General features: G+C 33.9%; 2 protein-coding genes across 3 annotated transcripts in view; both read right to left on the bottom strand.

Annotated features, from left to right (window-relative positions):
- The window catches only part of LOC143082446 (E-selectin-like), a 70,235-nt gene that overhangs the window by 32,058 nt on the left and 14,363 nt on the right, over positions 1-23,814 (bottom strand). Inside the window, exons 1-4 of one of the 2 annotated variants that reach the window (XM_076258113.1) lie at positions 10,940-11,093; positions 8,920-9,054; positions 3,263-3,352; positions 857-973 (exon numbers count right to left, since the gene is read on the bottom strand). In XM_076258113.1, the coding sequence (XP_076114228.1) occupies positions 857-973; positions 3,263-3,352; positions 8,920-8,929 (217 nt within the window). In that variant the 5' untranslated portion in view covers positions 8,930-9,054; positions 10,940-11,093. Of the gene's footprint in view, positions 1-856; positions 974-3,262; positions 3,353-8,919; positions 9,055-10,939; positions 11,094-23,814 lie in introns of those variants that run through there. The other variant, XM_076258104.1, reaches the window with a different exon arrangement.
- On the bottom strand, positions 21,151-22,628 carry LOC143042762 (uncharacterized). Its single transcript, XM_076215251.1, has 2 exons — positions 21,943-22,628; positions 21,151-21,541 (listed from the first exon to the last, which is right to left on the bottom strand). The coding sequence occupies exons 1-2, from the start codon at positions 22,184-22,186 to the stop codon at positions 21,180-21,182; spliced, it is 606 nt and encodes a 201-aa protein (XP_076071366.1). The 5' UTR covers positions 22,187-22,628; the 3' UTR covers positions 21,151-21,179.

Genomic DNA, 23,814 nt, shown 5'->3' with positions numbered 1-23,814 from the left:
GATGTAAGCAATTATAGGCAACCCTTCGACCTTCAACAATGAGAAAAACCCATTACCGTATTGTCGGCTATAAAGGCCCCGACATGAAAAATATGAAACAATTCAATTGAGAAAACTAACGGCCTAATTTTTATATATATAATATAGATTTATGTATAGCAGGACGAAAACATTACTATATGTACTAGACTGACATGCTTAACCCGACTTCTAAAGCCGTACGTTGACCTATTTTTGCTTACTTCCACATCATTTGGTTCCTGGTATATAGCTGTCTCACCGACAATCAAACTTAATCCCCTTATGTTTATATTCTTATGTTTTAGTTTACGAATAAGGAGTCATCAGACATGTCACCCTATCCGGACACTTAATTCAAACATCGAGCCTACCAGATTTTGATCTTACTCCTAAATGCTATGCGCTCACTACAGAAGGAGCAAATACCAATTTTCAGGTGTTTGGTCTGATTCGGCAGGGATAGAGAATATCGAGGTTGAGAAACAAATAGTATATATTAGATTTGTTTTAGAGATTAAATATTGTTTCCAACTCCTGATTACTTACTAGATGTTGAAATATTGCTGTTTAGAGTAATTGAAAATTGCTCCTAATGAGCAAATCTGTCATGAAATAAACCAATGAAAATATAAAAGAGACTTATTACAAATTGAAACAAGCAATTCAGCAGATTTTCTTAAGTCTTCGTGGTTGTTTTTTTCGTGTGTCATTGTTATGACTCTAGGGACGATTTTTGTAAAGTTGTTTAAAACGGAATGTTTTGGATTTAACTGGTCAAAAAAAAAAAAAAAAAAAATAGTATACTATGATTTGACTTTTCAACGATAATTCTTACCATTAGCTTTTGACGGTCCTGGTCCTCTTTTTGGAACCCATAATCTGATTTGACTACCACTAAATGCAAATACGACACCTCCAAAAGGACCACTGGATGTTTCATAAAAGACGCTACCTGTTGTTCAAAAGAAATTTAACCCAAATAATACCATAACAGGACACTCATTCTAATATGACGTCCTTATTACGCTTTGTAAACAAAGCCGTGTTCTAATGAGCACAAAATATGTTTGACACATGCGCACACATTTACTGTTTATATTAAAGTTATTTCCATCGTTATTCTATAAAATATATACATTCAAGTATCTTACATAAACTTTTATAATGTATGTTATATCGAACAACATATATTTACTCTGCTCGTATTTTTTAAACTTATCAAATATGAAATGTAATGTACAGACTCCTCGGGGAGGAAACGGGAACAGCTAAACATTTTTACGGTATTTTCGTACGCTTCGACCTATAAAAATACTGTATTTGTCCTATTAGAATCGAAATAATTCCTTCATGTTATGCTCTATGCTCATTTTAACATGGGTAGGCATTACATTTGACTACATTTTACACCTCGCTAACGCTCAGTGTAAAATATCGACAAATATAATGCCTACCCATGTTAAAATGAGCATAGAGCATGACATGAAGGAATTATTTCTTAAATATACTTGTTGGCATGATACGGGTTATGTTCTTCTCATATATTTTATGATGGTATGATACTAAAACCCTAACGGGAGGGATTGTGCTTGATTTTCATATGATGAAGACATAATCTTTCAATCAGTTTAATTGAGGTCTGGAGCTGGCATGTCAGTAACTGCTAGAAGTCCTTTGTTAATTTATGTATCATTGTCTTTTTGCATAGTTTCTTTTGTTACCTATTCTGACATCGGACTCGGACTTTTTTAAAACTGGGTTTTACTGTGCGTATTGCTGTTTGTTTGTTTATTCTACATTGCCTAGAGGTATAGGGGAGGGTTGAGATCTCACAAAACATGTTTAACCCCGCCGCATTTTTGCGCCTGTCCCAAGTCAGGAGCCTCTGGCCTTTGTTAATCTTGTATGTTTTTTTTTATTTTAGTTCATTTATATGTTTTTTAATTTTAGTTTATTTATATGTTTTGGAGTTTAGTATGACGTCTATTTTCACTGAACTAGTACACATTTTTGTTTAGGTGCCAGCTGAAACCCGCCTACGGGTGCAGAATTTTCTCGCTGTGTTGAAGACCCATTGGTGGCCTTCTGCTGTTTTCTGCTCTTCGGTCGGGTTGTTGTCTCTTTGACACATTCCCCATTTCCATTCTCAATTTTATCACAAAAAAGGTTATTATTTGATTTTCTCTGATATCTAATCACAAGTTATTAAAAATAATAACTTAGTTAGAGTAGGTTTCTATTGCTGTCCCAGGTTAGGGGGAGGGTTGGGATCCCGCTAACATGTTTAACCCGCCACATTATGTATGTATGTGCCTGTCCCAAGTCAGGAGCCTGTAATTCAGTGGTTGTCTATGTGTTACTTATTTGTTTTTCGTTCATTTTTTGTACATAAATAAGGCCGTTAGTTTTCTCGTTTGAATTGTTTTACATTGTCATTTCGGGGCCTTTTATAACTGACTATGCGGTATGGGCTTTGCTCATTGTTGAAGGCCATACGGTGACCTATATTGTTAATTTCTGTGTCATTTTGGTCTCTTGTGGATAGTTGTCTCATTGGCAATCATACCACATCTTATTTTTATACACACTGTCCAACTTTACAACATATGTATCCATGGACATTGGCATCGTCAATATTGTGCTTACAGTATATGTTATAAGTCTGGCGGTGTTTTATGTTTTATATATATATATATATATATAAATGCGCAATCAAGACAAAAAAAAATGAGACCTTCATCATTCTTAGTTATTTGTTTAGAAATACAATAAACCTAATTACTATTTCGGCGGAATCTGCGACACTTGACCAAAGATTTTTGCGACATTTGAACTATAATTGGCGGCATACAACAATCACTTTTGCATTGTTGCCTCAGACAATTTCTCTTATGACGTCTAAATTTTACGGGAACGTCTGTGATGGTCAGTAATGGAGGTCAAATAGCGATAAGGTGTATTGCTTGAACACCTTATTAAGAAGTATGTCTGCTAGGCTTAGGTATGTTCCGGTAATACACACAATAGAACTGCCAGGCTAAGTTATTTTCTGCCAATACAACCAATTTACCTGCCAAAAGCAAGGATCCTTAGGTTGTTAAGATAAACGTGTTCCGGTTTTAGTCTGATGCCACCTTTTCGATGATACCGATGATTTAATTTAGAAAAGATAGCAAAACATCTATAGATTGTCAATTAACATTTTTGTATAGAATCTTAAGCAATAACAATATAGTATTACCTTGTGCCTCATAAATCCAGCCTTGCTCAATGTGTACTCTTACAATAACCCACGTTGGTCTCTGCCCATGTGTTAAAGACTTGAAATCGCCTAATGTAAAACAAGAATAGTGCATGAATAAAGTCGAATATCTTCAATAAAAAAAGATTCATGGTTACTATCTTGATTAGGCAACATCTTCATTGGTGCAGAATCTAAGTAAGATTTCCGTACTTGACCTGCAGGACAGAAAATCACCAAACACTATGCCTTTAAGGTGGTACATAACACTACAGGGAGATAACTCTGTAAAAATCAGCTGAACGTTTTAATTACGTTCTATTGTTAAGGCGAAGTGTACGTAATTAAACTACACAATGGATTATTTTTTAATTTTACATGTAGATTCTGCTTGTAAAAATAAATCGGAAAATAAAATAAAAAAAGGGGGTAACCGTTTTCGTTTTTGAGATACGAGCTTTTGAAGTTAACAGCATCATACACCAAAATTACAAAGGATATATAGGGAAAATCGTGAAATCGGCAGGAATTGTTACATTTCCAAGATTTTCTATTATATTAGACAATCGATTTTTTTTTAAATTTATGAGACGATTCTAAAATGTCTGAGGAATCGATTGGTGCAAAGAAAGTCCTTAGCAACCGTGCTACTTTTCAAGCTATACCCTGTTAAAGTTGAATCTTGAGTTTAAAAAAAAAACCAAAAAACAACGACAACGTTATTGACGTCGCTTCATATAGTCCTATACTTGTATGAAATATATACCGTTTTGTTGGAGTTCGTGTTGCTCGGTCTTTAGTTCTTTATGTTACGTTTTGTGTACTATTGTATTGTATTTGTCTATTATATTCGGGTGCATGCGGAGATCGCCAAGCTAGAAAACGGTTGACATTTTCTTCATCATGAACTAGAACTATTTTCGACCTTGGTGTCTTATTTTTTGTTAAAATCTAAGCACTGCGAAGTGTTTTCAAAATCTTTGTTCCCATAAAACTTGCATTCTCAAAATATCAGCCATCTGTCTGGCACAGGATAACAAATCAATATTTAAGTTAATTTAAGTTGTGTGGTAATTCTTAGTACATTTGGGTAAATTCATCTTATCTTTATGCCGCATATTAAGCATCTCTATAATTCAACACATCCCTGAGCCACGACATTATATATTTTATGCATTGCATGCGCTTCTTTTTATCACAATCCAGACCGGCTAGTAACCGTTGTATAACTTTACACGTCTGAAGACTAAATCAATATTTGCGTGAAACATTTTTGTATGATTTTTATTTCTGGAAATCAATCTGAAATCTACAACAGTCCATTTCCGAAAGTCTGGCTGGACCTTTACTTTTATGTGCATTCGGGATTTACACAAATTGTAACCCGAATAATTCAGTCGTATTATTCAGCTGATGTACGAATGCTACATTTCTCGTGTGGGAGAAAATCGGAAATGGCTTGAATTATTCGAGTTACTCGAATTGAAACTCGGGAATATATTTCTAGCTGTTCGGAATTCGCGGAAACAAATGATTGTTTTTCGGCATTACGGTATTGAATCAATAGAGATACAATTTTTTTTTCTTTTAACAAATTCGAATACCAGTCAGTTTATAGGACTTCAGTTTGAAATAGGGGCGGCAATCCATTCATTTTATCCAATCAATTGGAAGAGGGGGCGCACTACGTTTGCGCGCATTTGGGGATTAAAATATTTTACGTTTGCGCGCAAATTGATAAATAATATATTAAGTATTATGACCTGTATTTTCCCTAAAATATTATTGATTGAATTCTTTCAAAGTAGGTGCCTTAGGAGACTTAGACTAACGGAAGGGGTACTGATACATGTAAATAATTGAACAAATTAATAAATAATAAAGTATTATGACCTGTATTTACCCGAGTTTACCTGTCAAAAAAATGCGCGCAAATGTAAACAAAAGCTGCGCGCAAACGTAATGATTTTTGCACGCAAATGTAATGGTAATGCGCGCAAACGTAATGCACCGGGAAGAGGGGGGGGGGGGGGGTCAACATTGATAGTCAAAAAGCCTTGAAATATTCGATAAAAAACGTTGAATGTAAATTATATGAACTGCAAAGTCTCATATTATAAGACTAGTAAACCACAGGCTTCTCAATTCTTGTATGAACATGAACTACATGTAGGTGAAAACTTAGAGCTGACCAAGTGCGAGATCCTCATGGATAATCATCGAGGTCGTTAAACACCCCTTGCAGTAAACTTTGGTTAAATTTAAAAAAAAATCAAAATGTAATAGTCTGAACACATTTCACCTCTCATTCCACGAAATATTAAATTGCAGTTACAAGTATCACAAAACTTCCCTGACCTCTTTTCTTTAACCATAATAGAGGGGGGAGGGAAGGAGGGATCCAGATCCCGAAATCCCGGGCCTAAAAACACGAAATCCGGCGAGGTCCCGAATTAAAAAAAAAATTAAATCCCGACTACCTAAATTCGGAAATAGAATTCCCGGATCCCGAAAGGGTCAATCCCGAAATCCCGAGCTTAAAAACACCCGATCCCGCAGTTCCGATAAAGGTCCTACACCCTCCCCCCTCCCTTTCCGTAATACTATATTCTATTCATTCATAATCTTGAATTGAGACTTGATACTTCAAAATTACATTCTCTAATTTTGAATGATGCACACAGGCAAAATAAAAGAAAACAGATTTCGCTATATATCTCTTCGAAATTGGAATTTGTGAAAGAAGAAATGACATGTTATATTTTATCTTACATGTTTACTTTCAATTTCAATATGGTTCTAAATTTAGAATTAGTTTTCCCATAAATTGCGGACGGAATAGAAGACACCTGTTTATTTTCTGCACATGTAGAAAAAGTTGAAAACTGGGAGTTGAATGACATAATTTTTACTTATTTTAAGATAAATGTTAGAGTGAGACAATTTTTAAATTACTGAGTAATTTTTGGGGCATAATTTGTTTATTTTTTGTTTGGTTTCCGTCTTTGTTCTTCCGACTGGTAAGTTTTGACTAGTGGTCAAATTATTCTCTTGGTATCGTCTGATTTCTTATATGAATATAAATCATGTCCTTAGATTTTCAATTGCACAAAATACGAAAATTTCAACGTCTTTTTAATTAAACAATTAAATTCACACGTCTTTCATTAATTATTTGTAACCTATTATAAAACTTTACGTTGAGCACTGTTTTTCGTTCAAGACTACGGCTTTTTAAAACGATATTGTTGGGTCAATCCAGGTTTCATTTTCATTAATTTGATATCAATAGAAAAAAATTGTTACATGTTTATTTGTTTATAATTTTGTTGTGAGGCGTTTTTCCTTTCTGTTGATATCATAAACACGAAATGCCTTCTCCTACGCTTCTAAAACAAACAAAAAACAGTGTTTTTAAGTCAGGCTGCACACAGAACAACGTATAGAATGCTGTGATTTCTAAGTGGAGTTATTTTGATAATTTCTATGATGTTTAAGACAGCACAGGCGTGCTTGTTGGATTCATTATAGACCGCAGAAAGTAGTTTCTCTTTCGTGTGTCCTTTCTTGGAGTAAGGGAGATAACTTGCGTAACTAACGACGAACGTTTTTAATCCCGTATTCCGTTAGAGGCGTGCAATTACGTACACTTCGCCTTAAAGAAATATTCAGCTTCTCAATGATTAAAATTAGTGTTTGTCAAACTGTTATATAGCCAATGAAATTTTTCCGATAAAGTGTGTGGTTCAAGTTTTTTGAAATTTTCAAATATTTGTCCAAGGAACAAAGTAAATATTTTGTTAAATTTTTATAAAAATTAAACGAGCCAAATTAATTTTAGTCAACGTGTTTGGTACCAACTTTTAATCAACTTTTTTGAATTAAAAACGATATAACTTTTCATCACTTTGCCAAAACGTATTTAAAACAAAGTTTTTTATATTCTCTTAAAAAAATGATAAAAAAAGAATTGGTCATCAGGCTTTTTCAAGCTATTTGGTTATGCCAAATTATCAGATTTCGTAAAGATTATACACGAGAAAAAAATTTGTGTGAATAGATAGAAAATATTGGATAGATAGTCTTGATGTAATGGGCAGTAGGTAGATTTCATCATTCTGAATATTTCTGTCCTGTCAGATTTTCGCTATCTATAGTGGTTTTCAAGATAACAGACAAAAGTTGAATTTTACCCCTATGTTTTATTTTTAGCCATGTCGGTCTTGTTTGTAGGCAGGCGGTATCATTGGACAATATTTTAACTAGATAACCCAATGATGATTGTGGCCAAGTTTTGTTCCAATTGGCGCAGTAGTTTCTAAGAAAAAGAGTTTTGTAAAAGTTAACGGACGACCGATGAAAGACAACAGACGACGGACGCCAAGTGACGAGAAAAGCTCAAACTTGCTAGTTGGACAAGGTGAGATAAAAATCTTTAATTAAGAAGGGAGGTCCATGCCCCAAGCGCGTATGGGCATTATATAAAGAGGGTTACTATGTCAGAATCCCGCATCGGGCGCCAGACTTTTATGTCATAGTTTTTTACGTTTAATTTTAGTTTCTTGTGTACAATTTGGAAATTAGTATGGCGTTCATTATCACTGGACTAGTATACATTTGTTTAGGGGCCAGCTGAAGGACGCCTCCGGGTGCGGGAATTTCTCGCTACATTGAAGACCTGTTGGTGACCCTCTGCTGTTGTTTTTTATTTGGTCGGGTTGTTGTCTCTTTGACACATTCCCCATTTCCATTCTCAATTTTATTCATAGCACTGCACACAACCATGAAATGTTCCTCATCACATGCATCTTTAAAAATGCAATGAATTAGTATAATAAAACAGCATATGAGATATTGTCACCGAAACTGCATTTTATTACCAGATATACATATTCATTTTTTAGAGGATATATTAAGATCTTGGATTATAGGTCAACGGAAGGAATCAAACCAAAACTAATAATTATAGTTATCTCTGAGGAGATGATGACGACGGACTAAACAAACTTTTTGAAATTGTGTTTTTTCTATTTATGTTTGAACATTTAAATGTTCAAAAGCGAGACTGATAGGCAAATAGTTCATGCGATGTCCTAAGTTGGTTAAATTCTAGATCTATGGTCTTTTTGGTAGATATTTGTCTCTTTGGAAATTATATCAAATATCATCTCCTTATTTTCATGAATATTCATTTAATTTAAGTAGAATTTTTCAAATTGAACGCTGAATTTTTATTAGGGGTTGTTCTCAAAAGTACAAATCGTCCACTTATAAAAAAAAAGGGGAGAGCGAAGATACAAAGGGGGTTTTAAAACAAAAATCAGGTAATACCACGGGCAAAAATTAAAACGACGAAAGCACAAACAACGTTAACAAAAATCACACAGAACACGAAAGACTGAGCAGCACAAACCAAAATAAAAAACAAAACAAAACAAAAACGGGGCTGAACATTGGTGCTCCTGAAAGGAAAACTTCCTTGAAGCAGTAACCCTCTATCAAGGAAATCATGATAGTAAACACAAGTTCTTGAATATCGGATCATATAGCTTATATCGGAGAAAGCAGGCGCTGTTTGAATATTACTACACAACATTCTAAATAAATGTCTTAAATGGATTCAGTAAATTAAAATAAAGTTTAAGACTATACTAGACCTGAGCTCATTGGAATTTCATCAGAGATGAATTGAGGTTTCGGAAGTGAGCATGCTCTCCAAACTCTTGCTCTCACATTTCCTGCTGAAAACGATCTAGTTGTTGAACTATTACCATGAAATTTACTACTATTCCCTGAAACAGACAAAAGACTGCAATGATAACTTCATATGACTTTTCTACAAAATGTATTAACGTTTGAGAAAAATCCAGTTTCCTGTCAAGCGGTGAGCTATTGCAACAATTTCTTGTACCAAGATTGGTCCAAACAGGGTTTTCTTGCTATTGCCTGAGTGTTTCAAAATATAAAAGTGAATGTTTATGCAAATTGGTTTATCGAAGAATTAAGTTCCAATGAACCGTAAATGATATTAAAGTTGTATAGTTATTGTAAAGGTACATGATCTGCATGTACGTATAGAAAATGAACTGTTAAACATGTACTATTACCACTGTCTTACTTATACATTTTTTATTTTTTATTTTTAACATTTTACTAAATGTAAAACATTGGGCATGTCTAAGATAATTATGATTCCAAAAGGTGGTTCCATTTATTATTTTAAAACAAAAATACATGGATTCCTTCCAATATTTATTTTTACAGACATGGACCAGAGGCGTACATATAGCTTCCATTGTGTCAATGAGGCAACTGCCTCGACAAATTTTTTACCTTTAAAAAAAAAACAGTGATAAAGAGAAAAAAGATAACGTGTATTTCATAGTGCAGAAATGAGAGTAGAAACGGTTCCAAACGTTGACTTTTTTACCTTTTACACACAATAATTTCTTATTTTCAACCAAAAAAACCCCCCTAATAATTCAACTTTCTTTTAAACAAGAATGTGTCCATAGTACACGGATGCCCCACTCCCACTATCATTTTCTATGTTCAGTGGACCGTGAAATTGGGGTCAAAACTTTAATTTGGAATTAAAATTAGAAAGATCATATCATAGGGAACATGTGTACTAAGTTTCAAGTTGATGTAACTTTAACTTCATCAAAAACTACCTTGACCAAAAACTTGAACCTGAACTTTGCACTATCATTTTCTATGTTCAGTGGACCATGAAATTGGGGTCAAAACTATAATTTGGCATTAAAATTAGAAAGATCATATCATGGGAAACATGTGTATTAAGTTTCAAGTTGATTGGACTTCAGCTTCATCAAAAACTACCTCGACCAAAAACTTTAACCGGACGGACGAACGGAGGCACAGACCAGAAAACATAATGCCCCTCTACTATCGTAGGTGGGGCATAAAAATAAGGAACACGATAGATACATGTCTTGTTAAAGGAACAGACAATGTATATAGATATAGGAAGATGTGGTATGAGTGCCAATGAGACAACTCTCCATCCAAATAACAATTTATAAAAGTAAACCATTATAGGTCAAGGTACGGCCTTCAACACGGAGCCTTGGCTCACACCGAACAGCAAGCTACAAAGGGCCCCAAAAATAGTAATGTAAAACCATTCAAACGAGAAAACCAACGGTCTAATCTATTTAAAAACGAGAAACGAGAAACACGTAGGAACTACATAAACAAACGACAACTACTGTACATCAGATTCCTGACTTAGGACAGGTGCAAACATTTGCAGCGGGATTAAACGTTTTAATGGTTCCAAACCTTCTCCCTTTTCTGAAACAATAATATAACATCACAACATAGAAAAACTCACTATAAAATACATGTTTTTGTCATGCATGGAATTATTAGAAGTCTTTTGGCTATTTGTATCGCAGGGATGCTGTCTGATTGACATATAGCCGACATTTTTAATGTATTCACTCAAATATCAACTTGACGTAAATTTGCACATAAACGACCGGTTCATATGCTTCTTGGATGATTTTTCCACGAGTTAAATTTTGTAAACACATATTTAAAAGATCAACAAAACCTAATCATGTGTAAAATTTGTTCCGTGCAAATAATATCTAGTCCAGAGGACTAAAATGATTTTTATGAAAGGATGGGGTTCTTATTACAAAAACATACCTTAGAATGTAAATTGATCGTAGTTACTCAAATGTTCAACTCGTACAATGTCGTACGATTAGATGTATTCGTATTTTCTTAATAAGCCACAAAACTGTGCAAAGAAAAAAAATCTTGGAAAGTTTAACGAGCCAAAGACAACAGACCACATCAACTATACCAACACACAAGTCACCGAAAAAATACATATAAACAAAGACAAACAACAACGGACGGTACATGGTCCAGCTAGTCAGAAATAATTTTCCTCAAAACTACAATTCTGAATTTGCTTACACGTAAACATTTTTCTCACTTCTCACTCTGCTTTGTTCATTCTTGCATGCTTCCTTTTTTATTCTCTCTCTCCTATCTTGTAAACTTCTGGATGCAAGGCATCCTTTCCTTTTGTATTAAATTCTTAGAATGAAGCCTAGTCATCCGTGAATCATACTGTCCATTTAATTGTGTCAATGGTGGTAAATTTATCACATCTTATTTGTGTAATTACTTGAACTTTACACCCTTCCTTCCGTCCTTAAATTCTGCATTTTCTTGATGCTAATTGAAGAAATGAGATTATATGATTGAGAAAAATGTCTTTCCTGATGACAATGAAATTGTGATCAATTAAATCAAACAGTAATCAAATTTGATGGATATTTTGCGCGCTAGATGATAATACTAGGTGCAATTAGGCTGAATACAGGTCCAAATTTCGACGACCAAGCGTAACCAAATTCTTGATCGGGCCTGTTTACGACTTCTACCCGAATGCTATCCGACTGTACACGAACTTAACTCGACCATTCACGACTCCTTGATGACTCCATCACGACTCCAACCCGACCACTAATTGTATACATAATCGATAATTCCGACCAATTCACAATCTCTACACGATCTTTACTCGACTAGCTAGACCAAATCAACTATACTCGATCTCAGTCTGATCTTGGCCAGACCAGATCGACTTGATCGTATAGGAAAGTAGGAAAGTCGGGCATTGGTCGGGTATGTACAATTTCAGTATGAAAACGTCTGAATTTTTTATATCACCCGCTGCAGCGGAGGGGGCATTAAGTATAATAATAATAATAAGTTCTTTATTTAAAGAGGGTAACTCAATTAGAACTTAGTCTAGTCTAATTTTCATTGAGGCCCTCAATGTTACCCTTGTCCGTCCGTAAGTACGTATACGTACGTCCCAACAATTAGTTTCCGTTCTCTAATTGTATTTGGCCTCAACCAAATTTTATGAAACGTATACACAATGCTTAATATCATAAAACACAGATCAAGTGCGAATTTGGGTGACGTCACTTTTACCGTCTCTTTATAACGTTATATGCAAGCTGGGGCATTGTTTGTGTCCCATGGACACAGTCTCCATTTATTTGGTTAGATTAAGTAGTGCACAGAAGGTCTGAGTAAAATTATATATTTAAAATATCTACACGGAAAGAAAGTAGTTGGATTATTTGGCAAGGTGATTAGAGCTCAGATAGACAGGTTAATAGCTGTGACGGAGCTTGAAGAGAGCTAAGAAGACGAACAAAAAGGGGTAGACAGCAAAGGGAACCGAGAAATCTAGGTGATGCAGTGGCTGACATGGTAACCACTGTGTGGGCAGTTTAAATTGTAATCACAAAAATACTGAACTCCGAGGAAAATTCAAAACGGAAAGTTCCTAATCAAATGGCAAAATCAAAAGTATGAGAGACTTGCAGTAGCTCAACAAAGAGGACCCCAATGGTTATAAAAACTTCCTGAAAGTAAAGCAGGACGCTGATTTGTTATGGGAGTTTTACTGCTTGTTTCTTGAAAAAGAAACCACAAAATGAGATTTGTCACTGGATTAGTACTGATGTTAGATAGCAATATACATCAATTTTACCATCCCCTTTTCCTTGCCTTCTTACAAATTAAGCCTACTGTTTGTGTCATATATGTGCATATGTATGTAATCAGTAGTTTCCATAGATCTGATACCCAGTAGTTGAATGCTTCAAGATATTTCTTTTTGATGTATTCATGGCAACGACCTGTTTATTTTTACTAATAATATTGCAAAAAGGGGGTAAAGATGTCACATATTTTCCCAAAATTTGGCCAAAAATAGAATTTCAATCCCCTGGAGGATATATGTACCTTTTCTGAAACTGTTTACATATATCTATCACGAATTCAAATAAAAATAATTTGTCTTTCGTCTCATTTTTTTTTTTTTATAAAATTACGTCAAAAAGCGTATGAAAAAAAGTGTTTGTAAACATTCGACCGTACGGTGACATATAGTTGTTAATTTCTGTGTCATTTGGTGTCCTATGGAGAGTTGTCTCATTGGCAATTATACCACATCTTTTTATTTTTATACTACAAAAATTTCTGGACATACGGAAAATACGGACTGTCAAACAAAAATAGCCCATTAAACAGGTAAAATATAATATTGATGTTCTTAATCACTAACTTTCATCAGCTGTCTAATAATGAATTTTAATGCACAATTACTTTCATATTTGAAAAATCCTCTAGGGCCAAAATGCAGGATCTGCTTCCCTCCCGGAACACCTGAGATCAGCCCAGGTTTTATTGAGTTTCGTGTTGCTAAGTTTTTAGTTTTCTATATGTTGTGTTATGTAGACTGCCTCATTGTCTTCTCGTCGGCTTTCGTTTTTCGCTATGGCTGTTTCGGTTTGTTTTCGACCCAAGCCACAAACGATCGCAACAACCACTGAATTACAGGCTCCTGACTTGGGACAGGTACATACAGAATATGGCTAGGTTGGGTTTGATTGCTCCTTTGGTATCTTTTGTCACTCTTTATAAATTTTACACCTCCTTGCAAAAGTACATATGCGTACTTTACATGGAGGAATTTGTGTACAGTTAAAAATAAATAGTGACAATATATTTTTGCAGAAGCAAAGTTATGCGAGTTAATCAGCTCTGCACACATTTTTAGAGAATCGTGTATGGCCGAGTAGAGATCGAAGAGTGGTCGAATGTAGTCGCGTAGAGATCGGGTATTGTTCGAGTTGGTCTGGGATGAAAAAAATACAGAAGTCGCAGTCATCATGAAGCGATCGGGCACTGGTCGAGTTAATCTGGACCACATATCGAACAGCTTGGCGTTGATCGGTAAATGATCGGATATTAGTCAAGCAAAGATCGAAATGATCGAGTACTGATCTGTAAACTACATTGTATTTGTATTCCGACCAAACTCGATCTCTACACGATCCTTTCCCGACCAGTTCGACCGCTACTCGACGAATTCTCGATCTCTTCTCGAGTGACTGGCTTCTCGATCCTTACTCGAATGTTTTTGACATGTCAAAAATTCTAGGGTAGAAAGTCTCATCGATGACGACCAAGGTAGACCATCCCGAACATTCTTGTCGATTGAGTCAGACCAGTCTCCCGATCGCTTAATTTGTCTTGATCGAGATTGATGGTGCAGCTGCAGGTTTTGTGGCTAATTCTGATTATATCATGCATAAGCAGTGGTTGCAGCATGAAGCAATAAAAAGTTCCACTTGGAGAGAATTGAAAGCTGTTGAACTGTCTATAGATAGCTTTAAGCATTTACTATCGAATAGTTTAGTTTCGTTTCTCACAGATAACCTAAATGCTGTTGGTATTATTCAGAAAGGTAGCAAAGTACCAGAATTGCAAACGTTGGCTTTGTCAATATTTAGTATTTGTGTTTCTTTTAATATTTCGTTATATCCACAATGGATACCGAGGGAAGATAACGAAAAAGCAGATGCTTTGAGTAGGATCGTCGATATTGACGATTGGGGTATTTAGTTTGAATTTTTCAACTTCATAGATAGATTATGGGGATTACATACAGTTGATAGATTCGCTAATATGAATAATGCGAAACTCTGGAGATTTAATTCTTCATTTTGGAATCCGGTTACGAGTGCAATTGATGCTTTTACTTGTAATTGGAATGGGGATAATAATTGGTTAGTCCCTCCTGTTAATCTAGTTAGCAAATGCATCAATCATTTAGTTAACTGCAAGGCAGTAGGAACATTAATCGTTCCGAAATGGCCATCGTCTGCGTTTTGGCCTCTTTTATTTAAGGAAAATTTAGAATATGCTTGGTTTGTCAGAGATGTTTAAGAATTTCATGAGATTGACAAAATCTTAGTTGTAGGCAATAATAAGAATTCTATTTTCGCTAATGGGACATTTACTGGGCTAGTATTAGCTGTTCGTTTGGATGCTTCTGAGATGAATTAATACGCTGTTTATTATTTACAGATTGTGGATAAAGATGTTACACCACTGGATAATTTTTATGTACTGATTATGCTGGACTGCCTTAAAGGTTGATGGACCGTGAATGTATTTAGAGGTCACTGGACCATATGTTTAAGTGTCACTGGACGTACATCTTTTATAAAATGTTTAACGGATTTGCATTGTGTAGTGTTGGTCACAGGACCATATAGAAATCATAACGGTGTGTATTGATTATATTATACATTTTTTATTGGAGTGTTTATTTGATTACAGAAAATATTTTCTACTGGATTCTGGTCTGAAAATGAAAAAATTGGCACATCCTGAGCTTCGTCTGCTTTTACATAATTTGCCAACAACTGTAACTGATGCTAGAGCTAAATCTACAGTAGACAAATATAGTGGTGGTTTAAAAAGATTTTCCAAATGGACAGAAAAGTATCGTGAAATAACTTGTATTTTACCATACAAAGAAATATATGTCGGTCTTTATCTTTTATCTGCAAAATTTAATTGAATCTGCAAATCATATAATTGAGTCTGCATTTTATAGTATCAGATGGGCACACAATTTAGCTGGTGTAAAAAATCCTTGCGACTCGGATTTAATTTCTTCAATAGTTGAGTCAGCAAGAAGAACATTTTCTAGACCTATCAAGAAAAAGGAACCTGTGACACCTGATATTATGATTTAATTGTTTGCTAGATATAATACTTCCAATAGCACACTCAAAGATTTACGTTTACTTACTATCTGTTCTTTAGCTTATACTGTTTTTTTTTACGTTTTAATGAATTATGTAACATTAAAGCCAAACATATAAGTTTTTGTGACGGTTATATAGATATTTTTGTCGAAAGGAGCAAAACAGATTGCTATAGAAAAGGCAACCATATTTTCATATCAAAGCTAGAAAGTCCACAATGTCCTGTTGCTTTACTTTCAAATCATTTAGATGTAGCCAATATAGATATGAAGTCCGATATGTATATTTTTAGATCGATCTCGTTTTTAAGAGTCGCAATGTATTTTCATTAAGAAAGAAAAATGCATGTTTGTCGTACACTAGAACTAGAGAAATCGTATCTATGGCATTAGCTGATTTTGGCTGTAGTATATCTGATTTTGGTTTACATAGCTTTAGAGCTGGAGGGGCAACAGCCGCCGCTCAGTGTGGCATATCTGATAGATTATTTAAAATTCATGGTCGCTGGAAATCAGATAGAGCCAAAGACGGATATGTGTTAGAAAATTTACAAATTAAAGCATTCATCAGTTTCTAAGAATCTTGGAATTTAGTTACATGTATATTTCTGTCTACTTTCTTTGTGCGTTGAGGTGGTCACCAAAGGTAATTGCACAGGTTTTTTGTAATCGAGGACTGGGTAGAGACCACACAATCGCACGTCATATATATAGGTAGAAGTTTATTTTTTTTTTTGTATTTTTTTTTTTTGTATACAAAATATTTGTATGCAAGTTTTATATAGAACAGTTATTAAATGTGTTCTATTTATTTTGTAGATTATTTTGTTGCAGAACATGATATTGTCCAAGATTCTGTCAGGCATTGTATCTTGTGTTTTTGATGGACTTTATTATTTTAGTTTGATGGACTTAACCAGAACAGATACATATTGTATTAGGAAAATAAAATTTAAGGTGGTCACTGCGCCATTCAGTATCCAAACTTGTGTTTGTTCTATTGTATTTAGAAAGTAAAAGCTAATGTTGAAGTGTACATAATTGCATGTGCTCAATTATGTACACATATTATGTTCAAAATAGATGGAGCATTTTAGCACATAAATACTTTATGTTTGGTTAAACAACTAGCATTAAAACATAAATTCTATTTTTTTGCAAATATAATATTCAATCACGAGATAATTAAATGTCATATAATACATGTATTTATATGAAACTATATAGACAATAAGGTTCATATCTACAAAAAAGCCAAATATTAACATATTTCCGCTGTTATATTTTGAAACTCATATAATATCGAATGATAAATGTGGAAATAAACTCCTGTAAACTAATATGTATTGTTAAGATTTTCTGAAGCACTTTACGGGATAACTTTAACTGTTTAATCGTTTTTTAATGTTTTGAAAAAATCGAGGTATTGACCTGAGTGTGATCGTATTTTTTAAATAAAGTTGACCATATCTGATTGAACGAAGCTCAAAAGTTGATATTACAGGTATTTCTATAAAATTACAAAAAAAAGCACATAATTTCAATCTTATCATTACACTTTTACACATTTACACATTTAAGAAATTACGAGTTAAATCAATCTTTTCGTTTGTTTTCCTTTATATTGTTTTATTTCATATCGGTTAAGAATTAGCTTTTCTTATTGGATAACAAGGGCCACATGACATTCTTTATTCTTCAGTAAAAAAATCCATCGGTCATTAACAGAAAAAAAACGGACCAGAAAACCGGTCGTTAACGGACTTTTACATGCTAATGACCAGTAGGGCGTGGTTTCTCTGTTTTGAGTGATTTCGTTAATCATAAAATTATAGAAAACTTTATTTTGTATTCATAGTGAAAAATTGCACTTAAATGAATGGCAGTGACTTATACATTTGTAGTTATCACTATGAGTGGTCTTCACTCTTTCCTATAGAAATCGTACAATAACTCGAGTTTGCTTTAAACAATTTCAATTTATGTGAATTTTTAAAAACATGGTTCCTCAATGAAATAAACATAATAGTTATTGAATAACAGGTCATTTTCGTGATACATGGACTGCCCGTAGAACAGGGGCATTGACTGCAACAGCGATAATGACCTCGCCTACGGCTTGATCATTATTGCTTATTGATCATTATTGCTGTCCTGTGGACAGTGCACATATCACGATAATGACCAGTTTTTCAATAACTATTATGTATAATGTCAAAAGAATCACATGCAGTCATCGGAATGTTGACTTTTATTACGAAATAAAAATAATTTTAGAACGCCTCGCGACTGTTGTTTGCCAATCAAAATTACGGACTCTTATCTGGGGTTTTAATTTATCTATTGTGTTTATTTTTCTAAATTCTCTATTTTGTCATTTTATATCATTAAGAATTAATAATAATCATTGTAATAAATTGTTTGTAATTATAATGCCCTCTTAGGGCGTCCTTATTTGACAATGAAAATATTGTATTGTTTGAAACATACATGACAAAACGTCAACTGCTTGCACTATGTTCTATATATACCATGGTTTTTACGAGTTAACATATTTAAACAAACGAATCCGAAGGAATTGTATTAGTCTCTCATAATTCTTAATAGAATGGCACTTGTATATGTTTTAGTATTTATAAGCTAATGATATTTTACTGTTAGTTTTAATATACAATATGTTTTATATACTATGTTATCCAATATTTCATGTTATACGTAATGTTTTATATGTATATTGGAATGTATAATGTTATACAAGTGGTGAGACTTTAATAAACATTTCTATTGAATCTGAATCTGTGAATTTAGATAAAAATATTAAATAAACAAATTAAACCTCTGTGTTTTTATTGCAATTTAAACAACATGCAATTAGGGAATCGTTTCTCTTGAATTATTATTTTTAATAAAAGTGACCATTTTTATGATTTCAAAAGTTGTGAAATTAGGAAAAATCTAAAATAAAACATTTTTAAGTTGGAAAGTTGCTTCTCTTGAAATATTGTTTGTTTCATATTTCATAAAAGTTGAAACTTTTTTTTATTTTATGCAGTTAGAAAAATCTAAATAATCTAATTATCCTTTTACATTATGCAACACACAAAAAAGTTTAATAGAACAAAAAAACATGTTTTCCAACAGACTTTTATAACAGAAACTTTAATAATAAAAACAAATTGAATTAAAAAAAAACTGTGCTTCTTGTATATTAAATTTGTAAGGATTCCGTTGAACCTGGTGTCTCGCCTACTTTTGATGTTAATCGCAGTCTCAACAAAAATGAGAAAAAAAAATAATAAAGATATTCCTCTCTATACTAACTTTTGACTGTCCAAGATTTGTAAAAAAAAAAAAAAAAAACCAGGATAGTTTATGAATCTAATAAATGTTTTAAAAACTAGCTTTAACTGCAGCCTATATGTAATGCATCTAGAAGAAAAGCTAAGTCCATTCATAAGTAAAATACGGAAATAAAGAACAAAATTTTAACTTAATTTCTTTCTAGATACTAGCTTTTGATAATAAACAAGCTTCTGTCTAAGTTTGGTACAAATCCAGGGGCCGTGTCAACGAAGCGGTCTTAGGACTAGGACGTGTCTTAGGATGGTCTTAGGACACGTCTTAGTCCTAAGTCAGGTTAACGAAAGTCTCCTAAGTTAAGATATGTCCTAAATTTGGTCCTAAAGTTAGGATATACGAATAGGTGTCTTAGGATGGTCTTAGGATAGTCCTAAGAGTTATGATGTCCTAAGTTGAAATAAAAACAACAAATATGGCCGCTGTGTATGTGCATGTAAGACGACGAGAGAATAATATTCGCCGAAACAGAGTGTTTAGGGACAGGGACAATCCATTAGACTATTTAGACGATGCTGATATTGTACGTAAATATAGACTTTCAAGACCAATGATTCTAGAACTTTGTGGAATGTTCCAGAATCAGCTCGCTAGGCCGACTAAAAGGTCCCATGCATTTCCCGTGTCATTACAATTAATGGTAGCCCTAAGATTTTATGCGACTGGGAGCTTTCAAATGGTAAATGCTGATGTTCATCGTATTTCTAGAGCTAGTGTATCTACTATTACACGTGACGTCACCCAATGCTTAAAAAATGTATGCAATCGGTACATTTCGATGCCCACAGATCCAGCATCTCTACAAGCGTTAAAGCAAGGTTTTTATGACATTTCGAATTTTCCCAATGTTATTGGTGCTGTTGATGGAACTCATGTGAGAATCAAAAGTCCACCTGTTGATGAACATTTGTACGTAAACCGAAAAAACTACCACTCGCTTAATGTGATGGGAGTTTGTGACTCAAACTTGAAGTTTTTAAACATTGTAGCAAAGTGGCCTGGTAGTACACATGACGCATTTGCATTGCGCAATTCAAGGCTTTGTGAAATGTTTGAAGACGGGGACATAAGCGATGGATGGCTTCTTGGGGACAATGGATATCCACTTCGGCCATGGCTTCTGACACCAGTCATAAACCCAACAACTAGACAGGACCAACGTTACAACGCTTGTCATATGAGAACAAGATGTGCTGTTGAAAGAAGTTTTGGTGTGTTGAAATCTCGGTTCCGATGCATCGATACCACTGCGGGAACATTGTTGTACAGCCCAGTCAGATGTTGTGACATTATTGTAACTGTTGTTGTTTTACACAACATGTGTATTAACAATAGAATTCCGTTGCCTCCAGGAAACGATAACCCAAGAGATCAAGGAAACATTGGCGGGCAGCAATATGTTGGTAATCAAAACGACGGTGCAGTTATTCGTACTAGATTGATAAATAACAGATTCAACAATTAATAAAAAAAAATCTTATCCTTTTTTATGGGTTGTTCATTGCATTTATTCTTGTATTCTGAAACATGGATGACTATCTCGCAGACATATAACCAATTAATAACATTTCATTTGGTGGTACAAAGAAATTAACACATTGTAGTTTTAAAAGAAAGAAAAAAAATTCTTTAGGGAAACTTAAACTCACAAGTCGAAAACAAACTGCAAAAGACATGGCAAAAACGAGAAAAAAAGAAAATATCCCAAGACAAATAACAGTATACAAAACACAAAAAAATAGAAAAGCAACGATTGAGCGACACAAACCAGTATATCAATTATCATTGTATACTTCTAGTTGTTAAAGGAAATAAGGTAAATTATTTACTGAAATGATAACTATATGAGTATTGAATATTGAACTATGACAAAAAGTACATTTATTCAATATGATAGATAATAAAATTGAGAATGAGAATTGATAAAGCTATTTATCACTCGTGATCACTGGCTCGATCTGAGTTTTCGGGAATTTGCAAACTGATACCAAGTTGCGCCAAACGCAACTGTTCTTTGGCTTGTTCCAGCTGAAGGCGTTGGCGGTCAACAGATAGCTTATCTTTTTCTACGCGAAGTCTTTCCTTTTCAACTTCAAGTCTCTCTTTCAGGAGTCCCATCTTTTCTTCTTTCAGTCTCAGTGAATCCTTTTCTACCTGAAGTCTTTCCTTATCAATATTCAACCTTCCTTTCTCTATTTGAACAAGCTGCTTAGTACTAATATCTTCCATGGTTGATGCAGTGGTGATAATATTTCTGGTAGGGGTAGCTCTATTAGTAGCACCGCTGATTGATTGTTCTAAAATAGAAAGTTAAACATTAAGTTAATTCATAATGACACTCTTTTGATTCGACAAAATGCACGAAAAGAATAAATTAAACGTTGATGAACATATTTTGGCGATTACTGTGTGTGTGCTGGTGAGTGAGTTGGTGCGCTCGTGTGTGTGTAACGTTGTGGTCTATATACACCCATATCTCTTTTTTTTCGGTGGATTATCAAATAGTTGAATCCAAAACAGATGGTTATAAGATATACTTCAAATATAGAAAAGATCACAATTGATGATCACAATCAGTGGCAAATATTACAGGCATATCACGAGTGGAAAGACATGCGTGTTCAACCAATCATGTCGCCACCTCCTCCCCCCTTTTTTCGCTCGATTTAACCCAAGAACTATAAGAAAAAAAAAATACCTGATTCGTCTGCTGAAGAGTAGGAGCTTCTTCTTGAAGATGAACATGACGGCATCGACAAATCCATCGACGTTTCTGTGAAAGGGGCTGTATCTATTCCTCCGTCTATTCCATCTATAGGCGTGTCTCCAATAATTCCTACCACCTGATCTTCCATAGAGGAAATTTCTTCTGGGGGAGGACCTCCGCCTGTCTTTCTTGCCTCACGTCTATTGTGTGACACTTTCTGTTTTGTGCTGCTCATGTATGTGGTTTATTTCTTTCTAATTTCTTCAACTGATCTTTTGTGGTGGGTATTCGAAGAATTCATCTTGGTACAGATACCATCCCATGTCTTCTTCTTAATGTTATTTGTAGCAACATTTGACAGCTTGCTGAAGAGTATTCCCTTATGTTTTTCGACTTCGGCCAGCATAATTTGTATTTCAATTTCGGTGAAATTTGGAGACCTTTTCCTGCTCATGTTGATTCAGTATACGAATCGAAATCGAGTGGACCCAAGTACAAAACTAGTTTATATAGTAAAATTGCAGCACGACAATAGCCTTTAAAAAGTTTTGAGACAACCAATTTATATTAATTGTTGAAAGAATTTTATTCTCTCATTTTAACAGTTTATATTATGGTTTTATAAATATATATTAAAACCTTTATTTTGTGTACTTTTTTAACAAATAAGACCCCCCCCCCCCTTAAAAATATATAAAGAAATGGTTCAAAATCTATTTGATTTCATTCACTACATATTTTTTTGAATAAATAAATAAGTTAGGATGGTCTTAGGATCATCGTAGTTAGGACTGTCCTAAGATAGCTTTGTTTTACATCCTAAGACATGTCTCAGACACGTCCTAAGACCATCCTAAACAATGTCCTAAGACATGTCTTAGGACATGTCTTAGGATACTTTCATTGACACGGCCCCAGGATAGTATAAAAAAAGTTATCAAAATTTTAAAAACTTTAACCTCTAAGTGAATGTAATGTTTTCTTGGCAGAAACAATAAGTCCATTTATATGTAAAATACTGAAAAAAATTGAATATTTCATCTTACAAAATTTACTTCTGTATACTATCTTATGATCATAAACAAGCTTCTGTCCAAATTTGGTACAAATCCAGGATAGTTTAAGAAAGTTATTTTAAAAACTTTAACCACAGAGGGAAATTGTAATGTTTCCTGGCAGAAAAACTAAGTCCATTTATATGTAAAATACTATCATTATATTAATATTTATTTATGTTTATATTTTGTGCTTTTTGTATTAATGCTTTTCTCTCATGTGATTCTTAATTACATGTACATTATTAGTTTTCTAATTTAAAAATACATTTTAAAAAAGATGAGCCACTCTTAAAAGAATTATTCAAAAAGGAAACATTGGAAAGACACAAAAAAAAACATCTTTTAAAAAGTATTTCAAGGTTGTCTTCCCGATTGTCCCACTTTTTGAAATTACAGGTAAAAAAGTAACGAAATATTGTGGGACAATCGGGAATATATTTGTGGGACAGTTGTGAAGTTTAAAAGTGGGATAATTAGGAATTGTTTTGAGTTGTTAATTTGTGTGTCATTTTGGTCTCTGGTGGAGAATTGTCTCATTGGCAATCATACCACATCTTCTTATTTTTTTTATTGAAGTCTGATTCTTCTGTATATAGTTGGTTACGAGTCTTGTCGACAAAGACAATAGGAATATTGGTAAAATAATCTCTAATAGTGATTATTTGAAAGACAAAACTGGTCAAAATCTAGACAACAGCTTCGTTATCAATAAAGAACGTTGTTGGTTCAGGTGATTTTTTAGCAGTCTTCAATAGAGCAGAGAGTATTGTTAACATGTCCTCTGAAATCCCTAGTAAAATTGCAA

The sequence above is a fragment of the Mytilus galloprovincialis genome, chromosome 1, assembly GCF_965363235.1.
Source record: "Mytilus galloprovincialis chromosome 1, xbMytGall1.hap1.1, whole genome shotgun sequence".
In the NCBI taxonomy this organism is placed as follows: domain Eukaryota; kingdom Metazoa; phylum Mollusca; class Bivalvia; order Mytilida; family Mytilidae; genus Mytilus; species Mytilus galloprovincialis.
The sequence above is the reverse complement of the archived record's forward strand: the minus strand, read 5'-3'. Positions and strand labels throughout refer to the sequence as shown.

Bases quoted from the DNA above. Each gene is read 5' to 3' on its own strand.
- LOC143042762 (XM_076215251.1), bottom strand. From the start codon at position 22,186: ATGAGCAGCACAAAACAGAAAGTGTCACACAATAGACGTGAGGCAAGA. The intron at 21,542-21,942 runs GTATTTTTTTTT...TTTCTATTTTAG, and splicing joins CTCTTCAGCAGACGAATCAG to AACAATCAATCAGCGGTGCT.